This window comes from Microcaecilia unicolor, chromosome 7 (assembly GCF_901765095.1).
Source record: "Microcaecilia unicolor chromosome 7, aMicUni1.1, whole genome shotgun sequence".
In the NCBI taxonomy this organism is placed as follows: domain Eukaryota; kingdom Metazoa; phylum Chordata; class Amphibia; order Gymnophiona; family Siphonopidae; genus Microcaecilia; species Microcaecilia unicolor.
Genome location: NC_044037.1, coordinates 148210960 through 148229373, shown reverse-complemented (window position 1 = coordinate 148229373; position 18414 = coordinate 148210960). Strand labels below are relative to the sequence as shown.

At 43.1% G+C, this 18414-nt stretch overlaps 1 protein-coding gene across 4 annotated transcripts in view; it reads right to left on the bottom strand.

Moving 5' to 3' along the window:
- Positions 1 to 18414, bottom strand: part of LRRFIP1 (LRR binding FLII interacting protein 1) — a 997950-nt gene that overhangs the window by 164273 nt on the left and 815263 nt on the right. For all 4 annotated transcript variants that reach the window (XR_003942957.1, XR_003942958.1, XM_030210921.1 and 1 more), the window contains exon 17: positions 8615 to 8732. Coding sequence is in view for 2 of the 4 variants with exons in the window: in XM_030210921.1 (XP_030066781.1) it covers positions 8615 to 8732 (118 nt within the window). In the remaining 2 variants the exon portion in view is untranslated. The remainder of the gene's footprint in view (positions 1 to 8614; positions 8733 to 18414) is intronic.

Sequence of the window (18414 nt, the reverse complement as noted above, 5' to 3'; positions counted from 1 at the left end):
TGTACATGTTTCCAAGCATTGAATGTGGAGTCGTCTTTCTTTTTATTCCATGGTCTCTCTAACCTTCTAACTTGAGTTTTTAATTTCTTCAGTTCTTCATTAAACCATGGTATAGAGTTTTTCTGTGAGAGGTTCTAGTTTGTAATGGTGCTATGTTGTCTAAAATGCTTCTGCACCTGTTGTCCCAATCTTGAAGAAAGTGAATGGAGTCCGTTTGATTTGACCATTCATCAATGTAAAATAGTTGCCAAAATGTTACCGGGTTAATTTGACCTCTTGTGGTGTAGGATAAGTTTTCAAATCTGGCAAAAGACTTTCTATTGAATTTAGCTCTGGGCTTTGACTGGGCCATAGGAGAACATTAACTTTCTTCTTGCTGAGCCACTCTATTGCTCCTTTTGCTGAAAGGTAATCTTTCCCTTCATCCCAGGTTTATGGCAGACTAGAGGACATTTTCCTTTAGGATCTGCCTATGCTTTGCATCATCCATCTTTCCTTTGATCTTCATACTCCTCCCTGTTCCTGCGGTTGTAAGGTATCCCCACAACATATTGCTGGCACCACCATATCTTACTGTAAGGATGGTGTTAACAAGGTGACAGGCTGTATTTGTTTCACATCACATATTGCTTAACACTGAGACCAAAATATTCCACTTTGGTCTCATCAGACCACAAAATCTACCACATTTGCAGTGTCTGACGGTCACGGTCCATCCTGTCTGCCCAACAAGATAAACTCATATGTGCTACTTTTTGCGTATACTTGACCTTGATTTGTATCTGTTAAGACTTGGGTAGTGAGCCCTTGTGCCACGACTGAGCACGGTGAATGAAGAGCAGCGCCGCACTCGGTCAGGCAGCTGGACAACCCCTAGCTTCACCTGGGAAGCGACCGCCGTTCCCCGGGAGCTGAGCCCCCAGGTGCAGGTGGCCACCAGGACTTCGGAATCCGGACGGGGTTGGCCAGCCACCGACCTGGCTGGCGGTGGGGATACTCCATGAGTCGAGAACAACAGCTGAAAGGAGATAGTGAATTCACTCCCAGGGTCTGGGCCAGCAGGAAGCAAGGAATAGTCAGGTTCAGTCCAAGGTTCATAGCAGGTGCCAACACAGTGAGTAGTCTGGAACAATCCAAGGGTCTAGGCAGGCAGCAATCACAGCGGGTAGTCAGGAATAATCCAAGGGTCTAGGCAGGCAGCAATGCAACAGGTAATCAGGTTCAGTCCAGGGGTCAAGGCAGGCAGCAATCACAGTGGGTAGTCAGGTCCAGTCCGGTAGTCAGGTTAAACAGGAATGTAGTCAGTAGAACACACAGTCTCGAGCACCAAACCTCTATAGCAAATAGAAGCCGAAGCAAAGACTGAAGGCTGTTGTGGTTCTTAAATAGTCCCCTCGTCGGGCGTAACTTTAGTCAGCTGGCAAGAGCAATCCGGGATTGGAGATTGTCGGAAGAGGGGCGGAGCAACAGCAGAAAGCAGCCAATCCTGTAGAACCAGACGCGAGGAAGAAAACCACGTGGGAAAGAAGCTCCGCCCAAAAGACGCCGCCAGCCCGCATGGCCGGCCATCAGGCTGAATCGAAATGGCTGGCCTACCAGGCCATGAAAACCCTGAACGACATGACCGCTGCCTTGGCCGGCTATCGAACCCCCGGACATCACGACCCCAAGGCATGGCCGGCCATCGGAACCGGACCGTCCATGGACGGCCACCGCTACCGCGTGACCGGTGAGCTGTCCATGCGGCCCGCACATCAGGTGAGGGACGTAACAGTATCTGCCATTTTCAGGGCACAGACCGTAGAAGTCTGCCCAGCACTAGCCCCGCCTCCCACCACCGGCTCTGCCACCCAATCTCCGCTAAGCTTCTGAGGATCCATTCCTTCTGAACAGGATTCCTTTATGTTTATCCCATGCATTTTTGAATTCCGCTACCATTTTCATCTCCACCACCTCCCGCGGGAGGGCATTCCAAGTATCCACCACTCTCTCTGTGAAAAAATACTTCCTGACATTTTTCTTGAGTCTGCCCGCTTCAATCTCATTTCATGTCCTTACTAAAAGGCTCTAATAGCCTTCCCTGAAGTCAGAACATTTCAATAATGTTATTCCAGAGTTTTCTGGCAGCTCTGCGTATGGCATGCTTAGATCTTTCCTTTAAATTCTCTTCATCCAAGAGAAACCATTTCTTCATCTGGGAATAAATGAATCAGGTCAACAATTATGACTAGACACAGGTATCCTCTATTAAACTTATTATGGGCCTGGTAGGGGCAATCTTTGAAACCATAACTAATTTGGACTTATGCAATCAAGACATTTTGGTACTTTTTAAATACTTCTGTAACTATTCTTTTATGTTGAAAGTGTATATTGCGTAGATCAGTAAAAGAAACTCCAACTTTAGTGCATTTTGAATTATATCTTTTATACAGCAGAATATGAAAAAACATACAGGCGTGAAGAATTTTACAAGGCTCTGTAGCTGGTTAATGAGGTTTAGAGGCACTCTGCATTACAGCATATAAATATTTTGTAGCCAGTATGCAATTTGTATTACATTTTAGGCCTTAATATTAGTAGATGACATTCCAAAAATTTCTGATCTGCCTTCAGGTCTTCTGGAATTCCTTTACAGTTGGTCATATCATCTTGATATATTGATAGGGCAAATTTGGTCCAAGCCTAATTTTTAACTCTTGTGAGAAATTCTGAAATGTGTAGTCCTATATTTATTATTATAAAACAAAAATAGAAAGATCACAATGTTTGGGGAAAGGTATTTTAGAACTCCCCCCCTCCCCTAAATGCATACCTTCCTCATCTGAGGTGGGTAAGGAGAAAGAGAACAGGGGTACAAAGAGGCCTACGGGCAACAGAATTACAGGACACAATGGGGCAAGAAATGAACTAGGTGGTACAGAGAAAAATGTGGGAGGTGAACCTGCCAGGGAAAGGCGGATCAAGCCTAGGATAGAATTCAAGTTAGGGAGACACAACAAGCTGGGGAAGGTGGAACCTGGAGAAATGGAACTACAGTATTTCTCTACTGTCACTATTGTGTGGGATTGTGGAATTTTGGTTGGTCTTATTTTAACACTAGTACAAATGCTACCAGATCCTATGTAGTACTCTGGGACCCCACTATATCATAGTGAGACCAGGGATATCAGGTAGCATCCTATTTTTGGTAAATTCTACTCATCTGAGATATTTTGGAGGCTTTTTAAAATATGCCCATCTTGACACATCTGGAACTTAGTGTGATGATTTCATAACTTAATGCACTGAAATTTAAATGATAAGTCTTCCATTCAAGTCTTTCCTTGTGTAAAGGCTGCCACCCTATGCTGGTAGTAATGTGAGTTGTAAAACAAAAATGAAGAATTTCAGCTGTCCAAACAATATAAAATTACTCTTGAATATTAAATGCTCATCTTGGAACTTTTGACAGCAACAATGAAAGTAATTCTCAGGAGTAAAATAGAATGATACCTGCAGAAATCAGCTGGTTGATTATTGTCCAACTTATCTACAGGTAAAAGAACCCACATTATCAAAGATAACAGATTCAAGTACAGGGGTTAGGAGAGGGTGGTCCATGATACTATGCTATATTGTTGTGCATTTGTTTTGATATTATGCTCTGTAATTTGTAGTCTGCCATTTCCCTAGTAAGAACTAGGCAGGTGACAGGTCTTGTATATGTTATTTTTTACTGTCATTTTTTGTTTTTGTATAGTTGCTAGCATGCAAAGTGCTTGGTTTCCATGTAGGGTGTTTTTATGTGCTGACCACCACAGGCAGAATTAGACTCAGATATTCAATGGCCCATTTCCAGGCACCCACATTGAATATCTAGGTCTGACCAGCACCTGAGCTTATGTGGGTCCCAGACAATATTCAACTGAGAGGGAGATTCTCATAAGACACGTATGCTGGTCCTGGCTGAATATAGACTGACACCCACATAAGGGTAAGTGGCAGTTTGATCTGTCCAAATCCCAACCCAGCCACCCTCTGATCCCTGAACCCTCCTGCAGAGCTGACCCCCTCCCCAATCTTTTACCAAATTTGAAGGCACGACCACTATCCAAAAAATACACCTCCCCACACTCCCTGTATTTCCCCATCACCACCTTCAACCTGGAGATTTACCCTGGAGAGGTTGTTGGTGGCTAATGGGATGGAGTTGGGAGTGGTCCCCCTTCTGTTCTTGCCCCGTTGGCTCTGAAGGGGGAAGCGTGGAAAGGGGACCACTCTAGTTCCATCCCATTAGCCATCAGCAAGGTAAGCTCCTGGGTCGAAAGGGGATGATGGGAGGTCTGGGGGTGCAGGAAGAGGTGGGTTTTAGGAGGGCCTTCCAGTTTGGTAAAAGACTGGGAGGGGTGAATCAGGAATAGATGGGATGGGGCTATATGGGGATCAGAAGCTTGGTGGGGTGGGGAGGAACCAAGAGGGGGTATTGAAAAGAGAAAGGGATTAATTGGACGCAGTGGGAGGGACTATGGGAATGATTGGAATGGTTGGGACTGATGAGTATGAAGGGATAGTGTCAGGTTCTCCGGTTCAGAGCCCGCGGGGCCGGGCTCTGGAGCACACGTGAGCCCTTGGGCTGCTGCCGAGGAGCGACAGCAGCAGGCAAAACCCACCAACCAACACTGGGTAAGCACACCGGCAGGGACTGCAGGCACTGCCCAGCGAACCGGAACACATGGACTGGAATCCCCCGGACTGGAGGACACAGGACTGGAACACACACCGGACCGGAACACACTGGACTGGTCCCCCGGACTGGAGGACACAGGACCGGAACACGGGACTGGAGCACACTGGACTGGTCCAACAGCTTCACCTGTACTTAGCTACTAAGCCCCCCAAGAGTTGAGCTCCTGGGTTCGAGTAGCCGACAGGACTTACTGGATACCGGATGACATAGGGACCAGGACTGGAAACAGAAGTGCTCCTAACCCTAAACTGATCTACGTGCTCCCAAGCCCTAAACCAGCAGGAGTGTTCCTAACCGTAAACTGACAAAAGGACTTCCTAAGCCCTATACTAAACAGGAGCTCCTAATCCCTGCTCAAGAAAGGGACTTCCTCAGCCCTAGACTAACAGAGCAGGGAACTAAACACAAAGCTAACACAGGTGCTACTAAGCACCAAGCTACAAGCAGAGCTTTACACTAATAAGCTAAACACAGAACTAACCAGCTACCTAAGCACTGCTCTAGCAAGCTAGATACAACTAACAAGGTGCTTCCTAAGCACTACTCTGGCAAGCAACCAGAAGAGCTCCTAGCACTAAAAGGGAAGACAGGGGAGCCACAAGGAAAAAGCAGTGAAGCTAACACATAAGCCAAAAGTGATTCTAAATCACCAAACGCCAACAGCAAAGACTGCAATGCTCCCAATAGCACAAACACCAGAAGTACTTCTAACAGCAAACTCTGCAGTGTTCCTAACAACACTAAACCCAGGAGTACTTCTAATAGCAACAGAGCTTCCAAAGCCCTACACATAGCAATGCTTCCAAAACCAAGAGGGAAAAGCAGGGGAACCAAAGGGAAAAGCAGGAAAGCTAAACACATAGACACCAGTGCACACTGCACTAACACTAACCTGGACCTTAGCAAAAGCAAGCAGGGACCCTAGACACAATGTCAGAAGTGCACACTGCACCACCCTACCTAAAGCAAACACAACTGTTGCAAAGGCCCTGAAGGAAACAACACCACTTCCTTATCAAGGCCCTCCCTGATGATGTCACACTCCCTAGACCTAGGCAAAAGCACACTGACCCAGAGAGGCCCAACCCACACCAATGCAAAACCGTGAAACACTTGAAGCCAGTACACCCAAAGAGAGTTAGAGCAACTCAGGCAACACACACACAGCTGTAGTGAAGTGAGACAATTAACCCCATGCTGCTGGAAGCTGCCAGCACAGAGAGACAGAGCCAGCTCAGAAAGGAAAGAGAAAAGAAACAGAAGCCAGCTAAGAAGCTGACCCCCAGGAAAGAGGTAAGTTTGAGAGGGGTTCAGACCCCAATCATAACAGATAGTGGAAGCCATTGGATTGGATACTCAGAAGTTATGTGGATGCCAATTGATATTCAGTGCCAGCAGCTACATAGCTAAGCGGGCATACTTAGGACTGTTTTTTGTGCCATTCTATATAGCTTCTTAACTACGTGAATACTGGCATTGAATACTGCCGACACCTGTATAACTAATAATTAAAGCAAAGAGAGCTCAGCTATTGTGGCATAACAATGATCTAAAATGGATTTGTATGCATCAGAAAAACTTCAAGAGGCCAATTCCCAGCAGCGTTGCATACTCTGGGTGTTTGGAGATTGATACAATACTGTGAGACTGGGCATCCAAAATGGCAGATGAGTTAATGGAGCAAGTGCAAAGTGATGCACATGGGAAACAGGAACCTGAACTACAGCTATGTGATGCAAGGTTCCCCATTAGGAGTCACAGACAGGATCTAGGTGTTATCGTTGATGATACATTGAAACCCTCTGCTCAGTGTGCTGCAGCGGCTAAGAAAGCAAATAGAATGTTTGGTATTATTAGAAAAGGAATGGAAAACAAAAATGAGTTATAATGCCTTTGTATCGCGCCATGGTGCGACCGCACCTCGAATACTGTGTGCAATTCTAGTCACCACATCTCAAAGAAGATATAGTGGAATTAGAAAAGGTACAGAGAATGGCGACGAAAATGATAAAGAGAATGAGATGACTTCCCTATGAGGAAAGGCTGAAACGGCTAGGGCTCTTCAGCTTGAAGAAAAGCCAGCTGAGGGGAGATATGATAGAGGTATATAAAATAATGAGTGGCGTGGAATGGAATGGGTAGATGTGAATAGCATTTTTACTCTTTCCAAAATACTAGGACTAGGGGGCACACAATGAAGCTACAAGGTAGTAAATTTAAAACAAATTGGAGAAAATATTTCTTCACTCAACGTGTAATTAAACTCTGGAATTCGGTGCCAGAGAAAGTGGTAAAAGCAGTTAGCTTAGCACGATTTAAAAAAAAGGTTTGGATATCTTCCTAAAAGTCCATAAGCCATTATTAAGATGGACTTGGGAAAATCCACTGCTTATTTCTAGGATATGCAGCATAAAATGTATTGTACTCTTTTGGGATCTTGCCAGGTACTTGTGACCTGGATTGGCTACTGTTAGAAACAGGATACTGGGCTTGATGGACCTTTGGTCTGTCCCAGTATGGCAATGTTTATGTTCTTATGTGTCTGCTAGTGCAGCTAAGTAGTCAATTTACTTATATTTTCAAGATTTATATTACAATTTTTTTCAAGAATATCTGATTCATTTATGTTTTACAGTTGACATTGAATACAATATAATAAAGTGTGATATTGGATGTTTGGGATTTGAAATAGCTTAGCACTATAAGAGATCCAATAGCCTGGCCTCTTGAAGTTTTTCTGATGCACACACATCCATTTTAGATCATGTCACGGCAGCTGATACTTGATTTTAAGGAGCAAGTCAAAAATTTTTTTTCCACTACTCTGTTATTGCTGACACCTGTATAACTTACTAGTTCCTCCACAACTCCACCCCTATAACACTGTGCTCTGCAGCCAGGTTCCAAAACGGATGATTAGTGCCAATATTCAGCAGCACTGCTCCTGGATGCCCAGTCTTTGTGTTGCTGAATATTGGCAGACAGCTGGCCCCAAGCGATGGTAAGAGCCTGTCCTGTCCACTTAAATTTGAATATTGACCCATATGACTATTGTTTTGAGGGGAAAATTACATGCATTTAAAACAGGTACAGTCTCCACACACAAAATTTCTGGGGGCAATAATTAAAGCAAAAGCCTGTGCAAAATTTTGTTTTGATTGCCAGTATAAACCCTGTGGGTAAAGGTACATGCAGAGTTTGAATCAAGCAATTTTAATTATTGCCTCCATAGTAAGCAATATCAATTTTAAAATAAATCAGTAAATTGGTCTTTTGGTTTCAATAATCCACAATAACATGACAAAGTTGTACAAAATAACCTCACAAAGATACTTTGTCTCTTGCATATGGGAATACCATCAACTCATTTGTTTACAATACCATTATTATTTATGGTGTTCATCAAAACTGTACAGGACAAAGTTACAAAGCTTTCAGTGTAATAGATTTACTCGTCAATATTTAGCTGTGGTGATTGGTGTTTTCTTAAATACTGGATGCCCCTGGCTGAATTAGTTCTGGATATTCAGTGCTGGCACCAAGAAGTTATCTGGGTAGGCTGGTATTCAGCATTGTACCTGGATAGCTAGAACAGCATTATTCAGTTCACCATAGCTATCTGGACATGGACACTGAATATCTGCAATGCTCAGATAACTTCAGTCTTCCCCTGGACCATCTCAGCACTAATTGGATAGTGCCATGGCGGTTAGTGCTAATGTTCAGCAGCACTATCCAGTTAAGTGCTGATGAATATTAGCTGTTGGGCCAGCCAACATGATTTAACCAGGTAGGAATCTCTCCTGTCCAGTTAAATCATTTTTAATATTGACCTCTTGGTTTCCTAAATAAATCAGAGGGCTAAAACAAAAAGAAGCTATTTACGCTGTAGATCCATCAGATGTATGTCTGTGCCATTCTCCAGGACTTCATCTTCACACACTATGTTCTCCATATTGTTGATTTTCTTCTTTTCCTCCAGTTGTCCTTTTAGTCTTTTTATCTGTGAAATTCCCATAACAATTAGTTTCTCCAAATGACCAGCTAGAAATATCTGGAAGTTGTAAAACAAAACACCTTAAGAAATTCTATATTAGTAGAATTAATAGATCACCTGAATTATGATATCAACACTACCATACTGCAAATGTGTTACTGGGTAGGGGGAGAAAGAAGAATATTCCCTCTTGTGCTAAGTAGCTTTGTGTGGGGACCTTACTGTATAACATCTAAGCCAAATCTTAGCAAAGTAGCCACTATTGCTGAAGTATGATAAAGGAAGAAAGAAAATTCACACTGGCTGCATGTTGCCTATGATAAAAAGGTGCCCACTTTTATGTCCAGCACTAGTGCTGATGGTGATAGTGATAGCAGGACAGGACTAATGTCCAGGCAAATTAGGTACATGCCCAGGGTCCAGATGTTTATTTCAATGGCTCCCAAATCAGATTTGTACCCTGGGATTGGGAGAGGCAGAGAAGAGACCAGAGCTATTCATGCTGTAGAGGGCTTCCTGACCCTTATACATTGTCCTCCAGTCAGTTGGAGTTAGTATACAGCATCCTATCTACAGCTTCATCCTCTTGCCTGTTTTCCTCTGCAATTCGAACTATACGGGGCCCTGTTGGGAGTTTACAAATGCACTTATATTATTTTTATTTATTAGGATTTACCACCTTTATGAAGGAATTCACTCAAGGCGGTGTACAATAAGAATACATCAAACATGATCAATAGACAATTACAGATGTAAAAACATTCAGTAACAATACAAAGTATGGCCTAGTATACTACTTATAATGCCAACACAATATGTAATATAACATTTTAATTGACAGTGTAGGGTATAAGCAAAGATGGAACATATAGATAGGTAAGAGAGTAAGAGGAGATAGAAAGTAAGGTGACTAATTTAAAGACAGTTGCACATGTATTACAATGGGGGGTCCATTAAAGGATAATCCTGTCCTTTCTAATAGTACAGAATCCTCAAGTGATGCATGGTGTAGTTACAGGCCATGATTTTTCCTGTTCATGGACCACTGCGGCAGGAGAAAAACCAACAGGAAACTAGTTAGGATGGCAAATTATAAATCATATAACCGCTTAGCGGTGGTGGGAGGCAGGGCTGGTGGATTGGGAGGTGGGGATAGTGCTGGGCAGACTTATAACGGTCTGTGCCAGAGCCGGTGGTGGGTGGCGGGGCGGGTGGTTGGGAGGGGGGATAGTGCTAGGCAGACTTATACGGTCCTGTGCCCTGAAAAAGACAGGTACAAATCAAGGTAAGGTATACACAAAAAATGGCACATGTGAGTTTATCTTGTTGGGCAGACTGGTGGACCGTGCAGGTATTTTCCTGCCGTCATCTACTATGTTACTATGTTATATGACCTATTCAGTTTGCCCATTACATTCACTGCTGAGCTCAGTTATATAGACTCCTGAAAAAAGGAGACAATGTACTACTATTTTGATGCTGCAAATCCTATATTTAAATTAGGGCTGTAAATTATTTGCATTTAATCCTGCAATTATGCAATAATTATTAATCACAATTAAATAATCACGTTACAATGTCTCCTCCAAATATCTCTTCTACCCCCAACTGCACCTACAGAAACATATAAACAGGATGGAGTCGGTCTAGATGGTGGCTACCAAATTGGTAAACTGTCTCTGTCATAAAACATATAGGGACAGGCTTATGGACCTCAATATGTATATTCTGGAAGAGAGGTGGGAGAGAGGGTATATGATAGAGATGTTTAAATACCTCAGTGGGCATTAATGTACAGGAGGTGAGCCTTTTCAAATAAAGGAAAACTCTGGAATGAGAGGGTATAGGATGAAGTTAAGAGGAAATAGGCTTAGGAGGAATATGAGAAAATACTATTTCACAGAAAGGGTGGTGGATGTGTGGAATGGCCTTCCAGTGGAGGTCGTGGAGACGAGGACTGTGTTGGAATTTAAGAAAGTGTGGGATAGGCAAGTGGGATCCCTTAGGAAAAGGAGGAGCTAGTGGTTAATGAGGAGGGACAAAGAGGATGGGCCATTTGGCCCTTATGTGCCGTCATGTTTCTATCTAACCTCTGTCCTTGGCGTGATCGAATATCACCCCCCCACACACAGTTTACCTTAAAGGTGGCCTTCTGTTGGTCCCCAGCAGCGTTGCACATACTTTGCCTGCAACGTGGTCTCAAAGCTTTCCCTCTGACCCATGCAGAAACAGGAAGTAATGCCAGAGGAGGTGGGATGGGCCACAGGGAAAGCTTTGGAGCAGGCCGCAAGCAATGTATGTGAAATGCTGCCACTGCCAGGAACCAACAAAAGACCACCTTTAAGATAGAACGGCAAGGAGAGGAGGGGGGATTGAGATGGAGGGCAGATGCTGAACTCTGGGTGGGAGGAGGGGAGTGAGTTGCAGACCTGTGAGCAAAACTATGGCCAAGATGATGAGCTCCAGCAGCCATGAGAAGAGCTTGGTGCTGCTCATCACCAGGTTTATGTCGCTGCTTATGAGGGTGGAGGGGAGGGAGGGAGAGGTGTTGGACAATGGGGGAGGGGGGAGAGAGAGCGATAATGGACCTTAGGAAAGAGGTAATGGACCTGGGGGGGGGAGAGGGAAGAAGGAAGAGAAAGAGATATTGGGATCTGGGGGTAGGAAGTTATCAGTCCTTTAGAGAAGGGAAGGGGTTTCCATATTATATATAGGTACTTATCTTGTACCTGGGGCAATAGAGGGTTAATGACTTGCCCAGAATTACAAGAACTACAGTGGGAAATAAAAAAAAAAAAAAAAAAAACCCAAACCCCCCACATTTAATTGTGTGATTAATCACAATTAAGTTTTTTAAATCGCTCAATTGCAATTAAAAGTTTTAATCAAAATGCAGCCCTAATTTAAATCAAGAGCATTCATAAAACTCACTAAAATCTGTAAGAAAGCGAACTATCAGAGGAAATTTAAAAGAATGAGGATATAGCCAACATACCCTGGCTTATATGTGAGGTATATTCCTATCTTTGAATGTACAAAATAAAGAAGGTTAGAGAAACTCTCCTCAAATCTATTATTTAAGTACACAGGAGCAAGCTACAAGGCTCTGCAGTTGGCCAGCTGTTTTATTTGAGACTACTTCTAAGGGTCTCGGGTGCCACTTTGATCCCAGAAGCACAAGTGGTAGGAGTACTGGGGACTGGCTCCTCCTACCCCATTCCTCTGTGCCACCAGGGACTGATATAGGTAGGGTTGGGGGTGGGTCGGTTCAAGGGGGTGAGGGAAGGTGAACTGCTATTAATTCACTTCTGGCCCTTTTAAGAAGGCTCCCAGGGAGCAGAATAACACAGGTTAGGAGCAACAGGGAGGCACTATAAGATACTTGCAAGGGAGGTCTCTTGTGAGACAGCAGTGAAGAAAAGAAAGTTTGAGGGGGGATTATAAGGAAAGACCCCTATCTGATAGTAATCTTATAAATGTTTTCCCACACATAAAGCCAGTTTTATGCATGGAAAAGGACTTCTATAAAATTGTGTGTCCATTTATGTGTGTCTAGGTACACATGCTAACATGATTTAAGCATATGCAAATGTAGGCTTTCCCTGATGTGTAGTTTGGATGGAGTGGTGGCACAGCTGCTATGTGTGTGCACAGTTCATAAAGTATGTGGGTACAGCACAGAGTACATGCATGCATTTACACCAATTTCTGAGCAGTTGTAAATGTGTGCGCCAGCATTTGCGCTTTATTGGTTGTGGGCCTACCTATAAAGAAACATAAATGTCTGTTACTTTTATAAAATACTCTAAAAAAACCAGTGTGATGTGCCTTCCAAAAACATTATAAAATCTTCATACAAACTCATCTAAAGGTAACCACAATGTTTTAAATAATAATATAAACAGGAGTCCTCAAAGTCTTATTTCACACACTGCACAACACAACCTTACTAACATAATGGTTGTTATATCAGGTGCTAAATTAATTTAGTCTTCATTCATTGGGCACCACCTTATTAGTACACATGTTTAAAAGTGACTGATTGTGCTCAATGTTCAAAATAAATCTCAAAGTAATAATGTAATAATTCAATAAATAGCAAATCACATTTCTTCTCAGGCTCAAACTATCTCCCTCGCTCAACAAACGCTTGATCGTTTCACCATAGAAGCCCCCATAGCTTCCGAAGTGAGCCCTGCAAGGGAGGTGGAGAAAGGAGCTCCCATCCCCATGGGGCCAGACATCTCTCTTCCCCCTCCAGCTCCAAATCCACTGCTGCGTCCAGCAGCCCCGTTGGCAATGGTGTCGGATTTACAGAAGCAGTTCAAGACTCCAGGCTTGAGGGAGCAGAGCCTGCTGGTTTGACTGCCAAAGGAGGAGCCCAAGAGGCTGGAGTGGAGATTGTAACACCCGTGGTTATAATGCTGGAACATGTCTGGAAGGGACTTCAACATTTGGCCACCACGATTACTCATTATACCACAGAGGTAAAACTTGTAGCTGCTAAAATGGAAGATTTTACTTAAACTGTAGATTCTGTGAAATTTTAATGTGTCACACAGTTTCATCACGTGAAAGAAGATATTCAAGGCTTGCAGAAGTTTAACGTAGCAACAATAAAAGAGAAAGGGCCCTGTTTACTAAGGTGTGCTAGCGTTTTTAGACCGCTAATGCTAGAGGCATAGTATTAGCGCACACTAAAAACGCTAGCACGCCTACAGCGTGGCTTAGTAAACAGGGCCCAAAGTTTTTCTCCATAGGAAAATATAGCAAACAGAAAATTATAACAGGAGATTAAATCTCTGGATATTGAACTTTCCAAGGTCCCCTGGCATCTTACCTGGAGAATTCTTTATAAGGTATCTTGTCTGATGTTTTGATGTTTGCACCTGAAAATATTCCTCCAGTGAACCGTATTTATTATACACCTAATGCTTCAAGTTCTCCAGAGGATAAACCAGGGGTTCAAGTTCAGGAATGTGGTATTGACTTAAACAATCTGTCTGGGATTTTGGAGGAATATTTATCATAAACCACTAAGGGGACCCCTCATTGTTAGTCTCATTTGTTTTCAAACAAGGTGTACATTTTCTTAAGTCTAAGATGACGTTCCATGGCCAAAAGATCTGGATTTATTGGATGTGACTAAGATTACTCAAGAAAGGAGGAAAGCTTTCTTGGCCATGAGGCAAGAAGCAAAAAGTATTGGAGCATCATTTTTGTCATCATAACCGTGTAAATGCTGCATTAAACATGGTGGACTAAAATATGGTTTTTGTTTTGTTCCTGAACAGCTAAGGAGGTCCTTTCTGGATATGAAGACATTTGCTGGGGATTAGATTTGTTTGGGATTTTGTTGAGGATAGTTCTCATGCTAATGTATTTTCTACTGGTATGTTTTGTTATTAATCTCCTTGTCTTTCTTTTTTTCACTCCCCTGGCATTTGTGGTCTAAGAGAGTTTATTTATTGTACTTTATCTTAATTTTTGTTTTCCTAATCCTTCTTATACTTTGTTTTTGCTGATTAAGAAGCATTATTTGCAATTTATTTTGGTTTTAAACATGAAGAATATAATAGTATTATCTATTGGTAGAACTTAAAAAATAGCAAATTACATCTGCTTAAATTAGCTCATGGCATATTGAACAATTCTGCAGCAAGGATTTGATATAATGTGAATATCTCTCCTAAACGCCCAACTCTGCAAATTTAGTTTTCAAAAGACTGCTTCAGGGACCTCTCTTCAACAACTTCATTCGCTGCAATGTGCACCAGCTGTGTCAATGAAATGGTACAAACAGGAAAATTCGTCTTCACAAGAAAAAGCAGACACACCACAAGAGTGGAAGAAGCCAAACCACAGTTCTCAAGTGGATCAACAATTATTTATTCATCCAAAGTCTGGGGACTGGAAAAATTTCCCATTCTGACAGATTGAACCCTACACAGGCCGTGTTTCGGCACCCAAAGCTTTCATCAGGAGTTCTTAAATAAAACAGGTAATCAATAGAGATAAAACAAAATAAAACATGAAAAGAAAATAAGATGATACCTTTTTTATTTGACATAGTACATTTCTTGATTAGCTTTCGAAGGTTGCCCTTCTTCGTCAGATCGGAAATAAGCAAATCTTGGTAGATGACAGTATATATAAGTGAGACATCAAAGCATTTCAGGTGACAATCTAACAGGGTGGGGATGGAGGTTGGATGGGTGAGACAGGGGGATATGCATGGAGACAGGAGAGTGACAAACAAAGCAGTACAATTTACAATTTTATGGCTTATAATGGGTTAGAAAGCCCAGATCTCTGTAAGTCTGGTCTGGTGGGTTATTTAATCATTCTGACGTCAAAGGTCTTACGTTCCTGTATTGTTTTAAAGTTACCTTTCAGGATTCTTACTATGAAATCACTAGTACAATGTTCTGTTTTTGTAAAGTGTTGCCCCAAAGGCGTGGCATCCTGGGTATTAATTGTGAGACGGGGGTTGATGGTACATGATAAATAAGTAGGTTGATATCGGGGTGTTGTTTAGGGGGAGGTTGCTTAATTGTTGATAGAGGGTGTGTGTGAGTGCTGGGTTGAAGGGGGGGGTTGATTGGAATAGTGTGAATGTGTACGGAGTGAGAGTTTTGTGAGGGTTTTGTGAGAATACTATTGGAGGGGTTGTCTGTGTGCAGGTGTTGGGGGTGTTGGGTAATTGGGATAATTTTATTAGGGGAATTGGGAGAATGGCTCCAAAAAAAGTAGTTAAAAGGTGGGGGTAAAGTGGGTGTGAAAGGAAAAAATAGCAAGAAGGTGTCAGATGGTGCGGGTTCTGGGGGAGGTATAATGGGAAGGGTGAGGGGTTTGGATTGTGCAGCATCTGTTAGTATGAGACAGCAGATGCAAAAGAAGAGTCATTTGGGACGCAACATGGTGCATGAGAGGGGTGAAATGGTGGAAGTTGGAACTCCTGCAGTACCTGAAAGGCCAAGTGGTGTGGTGATGCGAGGTGATGTTCTAGTTCGTGAAGATGCTGGTGAGGATCCATTAGAGGGGCTTTCTACTGGGAGAATTGATGGTGAGTTTGATGATTTATGTGAAGATGTGGACAGAGTGGGGAGAGAAAAAGGGGAGATTCGGGAGGGTGTACGGGGGAGGAGTAGTCATTCTAAGGGGGTGAGTGGTAGAGGTTTGAGGAAGAAGTTGAGGAATAAAAAATTCTTGATTAATTTGTGTCATGTGGTAAGGAGATTGGATAGAGAAAAGAGGCAGAGGAGGGGAATGACAGGAGACCCGATGCAGGTTTGGGAGTCGTCTGACTCTTGGGATTCCTCTGGGTCGACTTCTGAGGAGGGGGAAAGGATATGGGGAATGGTGTAACGGGTGTGGTGAATAATCAGATGGAAGGAGTGAGTGTGGGTTCAAGAATGGGTCATACATTATGCAATATTGCACCTTTAGATTGTTATATTACGATAAAGTGGCGTCAGAGAATTTTGTGGGGGAAATATATAGATTTATTTGTCCTTCTGGCGCACGATCAGGATGGTAATGCAGGGAAGGATGGAAAGAAAAAAGAGGAAAGGGAGAGTCCCTAAGACGATTTTAAAACTGGTTGCTGAGTTTCATGTATTTGCAAGTGTTGGTGCAGGGAAACCTGCTCTTTATCCGGGATTATTAAGCTATTGTGATTAATTCTACGAGCATATAAAATGTATGGAGGGTTGGGCTTGGCTCAATTATGATGAGCAGTTAGGAGTTTGGCAAGGGACAAATCAGGAGAATTGGGGTGTGCGAGATGTGGACTTATGGATTGCTAATTTTACACCTTCGGTTAATCCGCCCCTTTCGTTGGGAGCCTCTGCTGTATTTCCCGGGTATGGTAGTGGCTCAGTGGCAAGTACCGGGGGAGTTGTGGGGTTTCGAGAAGGTAATTTCGGCCTGGCAGGAGGAGGTGGTATCGGGACGAGTGGGTTTGGGGCTAAGAGGAGTGTCCCAAGTAATGCCTATTTCCAATTTAATGCAGCAAGATGTAGTCGGCCTTCCTGCAGATTCTGGCATTGTTGCAGCTACTGTCAGGGAATTCACCCCGTATTTAAGTGTCCAAGAGGGGGATTTGCAGGTTGGGAAGGTTGTGGTGAGGAGGAATTACAAGCGGACCCGGTTTGGGCTTGCAAAGCCCCTTTCCCCCATTAAATTGTTTTCTTTGCAAAAATGGTTGGTCCGGTATCCGTTTGGTGGGGATGCATATTTGCTGTGGGTTGGTTTTTCGGAAGGATTTCCGATTCCGTTTGAAGGTCCACTGTTGGATCATAAGTGTAAAAATTCATTATCAGTGGTCCAGCATTCTGAAGTGGTTTGGAAAAAGTTGTTGAAGGAGTTGAGTCTCGGTCGGATAGCAGGACCGTTTGTTGACCCACCAATTAAAAATTTGGTAGTATCCCCATTGGGTGTGATTCCGAAAAAAGATCCGGGTACCTTCCAGTTAATTCATAATTTATCATATCCAGAGGGTTATGGTGTTAATTCTTTTATTGATCCGGAGTTGTGTACGGTACAATATGTGAGTTTTGAGCAGGCGGTGGAGTTGTTGAGAAAGCTGGGAAAGGGTGCTTTGATGGGAAAAGCGGATATTGAGGCAGCTTTTCGGTTGCTGCCACTTCATCCAACAGCATTTAGATTGCTTGGGTTTAAATTTGAAGGTAATTTCTATTTTGACAAATGTGTGCCTATGGGGTGCTTGATTTCATGTAATTACTTTGAAGCAGTGGCGTAGCTAGACTGCCAATTTTGGGTGGGCCTGAACCCAAAGTGGGTGGGCACAAAATTTTCTCTCTACCCCCCTCCCCCAGCAAAAATGTAGTCACACTCAGATACATTTGTCACACAGGGTAAAGTGCTGCTTTTCAGTGCATCAGATTTCAGACAATTTATTTAATAGCCTAACATCCTTTTCAGTGAGCTTTCAGAGGCCAAAACCTCCTGCTCAGGTCAGCATAATGCTGTTACGGTATCCTCTCCTGACCTAAGGAAGGAAGTATTGGTCTCTGAAACTTTATTAACACCATATTACTTTATCCTAAATTAAAAATACAATTATTTTCTTTACCTTTGTTGTATGGCCATTTACTTTTTCTCATTGTGTTGCTCCCAGTCTCTAGATTCTGCTTTCCTTCATTTTCGCTTAACTCTTCTGCCAGGGTTTCCTGGCCATTTGTCATTTTTCTCTCCTTTTCTTTGCTTTCTCAATATTTTTCTGCCTCATCTCTCTCTGTCCAGATTTAATTCATTCTTACTATCCATTCTTTAATTTCCTTCATCTACTTATGGCTTTTCAGCTTTTTCTCACCCTTGTCTCTCCCATTGCCCCTTCCTCTTATTCTCCAGTCTTTCACTACTCTCCTTTTCCATCCAGCAGCTCTCTTCTTTCTCTCCCCATCCTTCCAGTGTCTCCCCTCTTCTTTCTGCATCCTTCCATCCAGTGTCACCTCTTTCTCCCTACCCTTCCATCCAGCATCTTCCCTCTTTCTCTCCCCATCCTTCCACCCATCTACCCTCTCTCCTGATCCTTCCATCTAATGTCTCTCTCTCCCTCCTTCTAACCAGTGTCTATCTCTCTACCCTTTTCTGTTCAGTGTCCCTTCTCTCTCCACATCCTTCCAGTCTCGCCCCTTTCTCTCTGCATCCTTTCATCCATCTC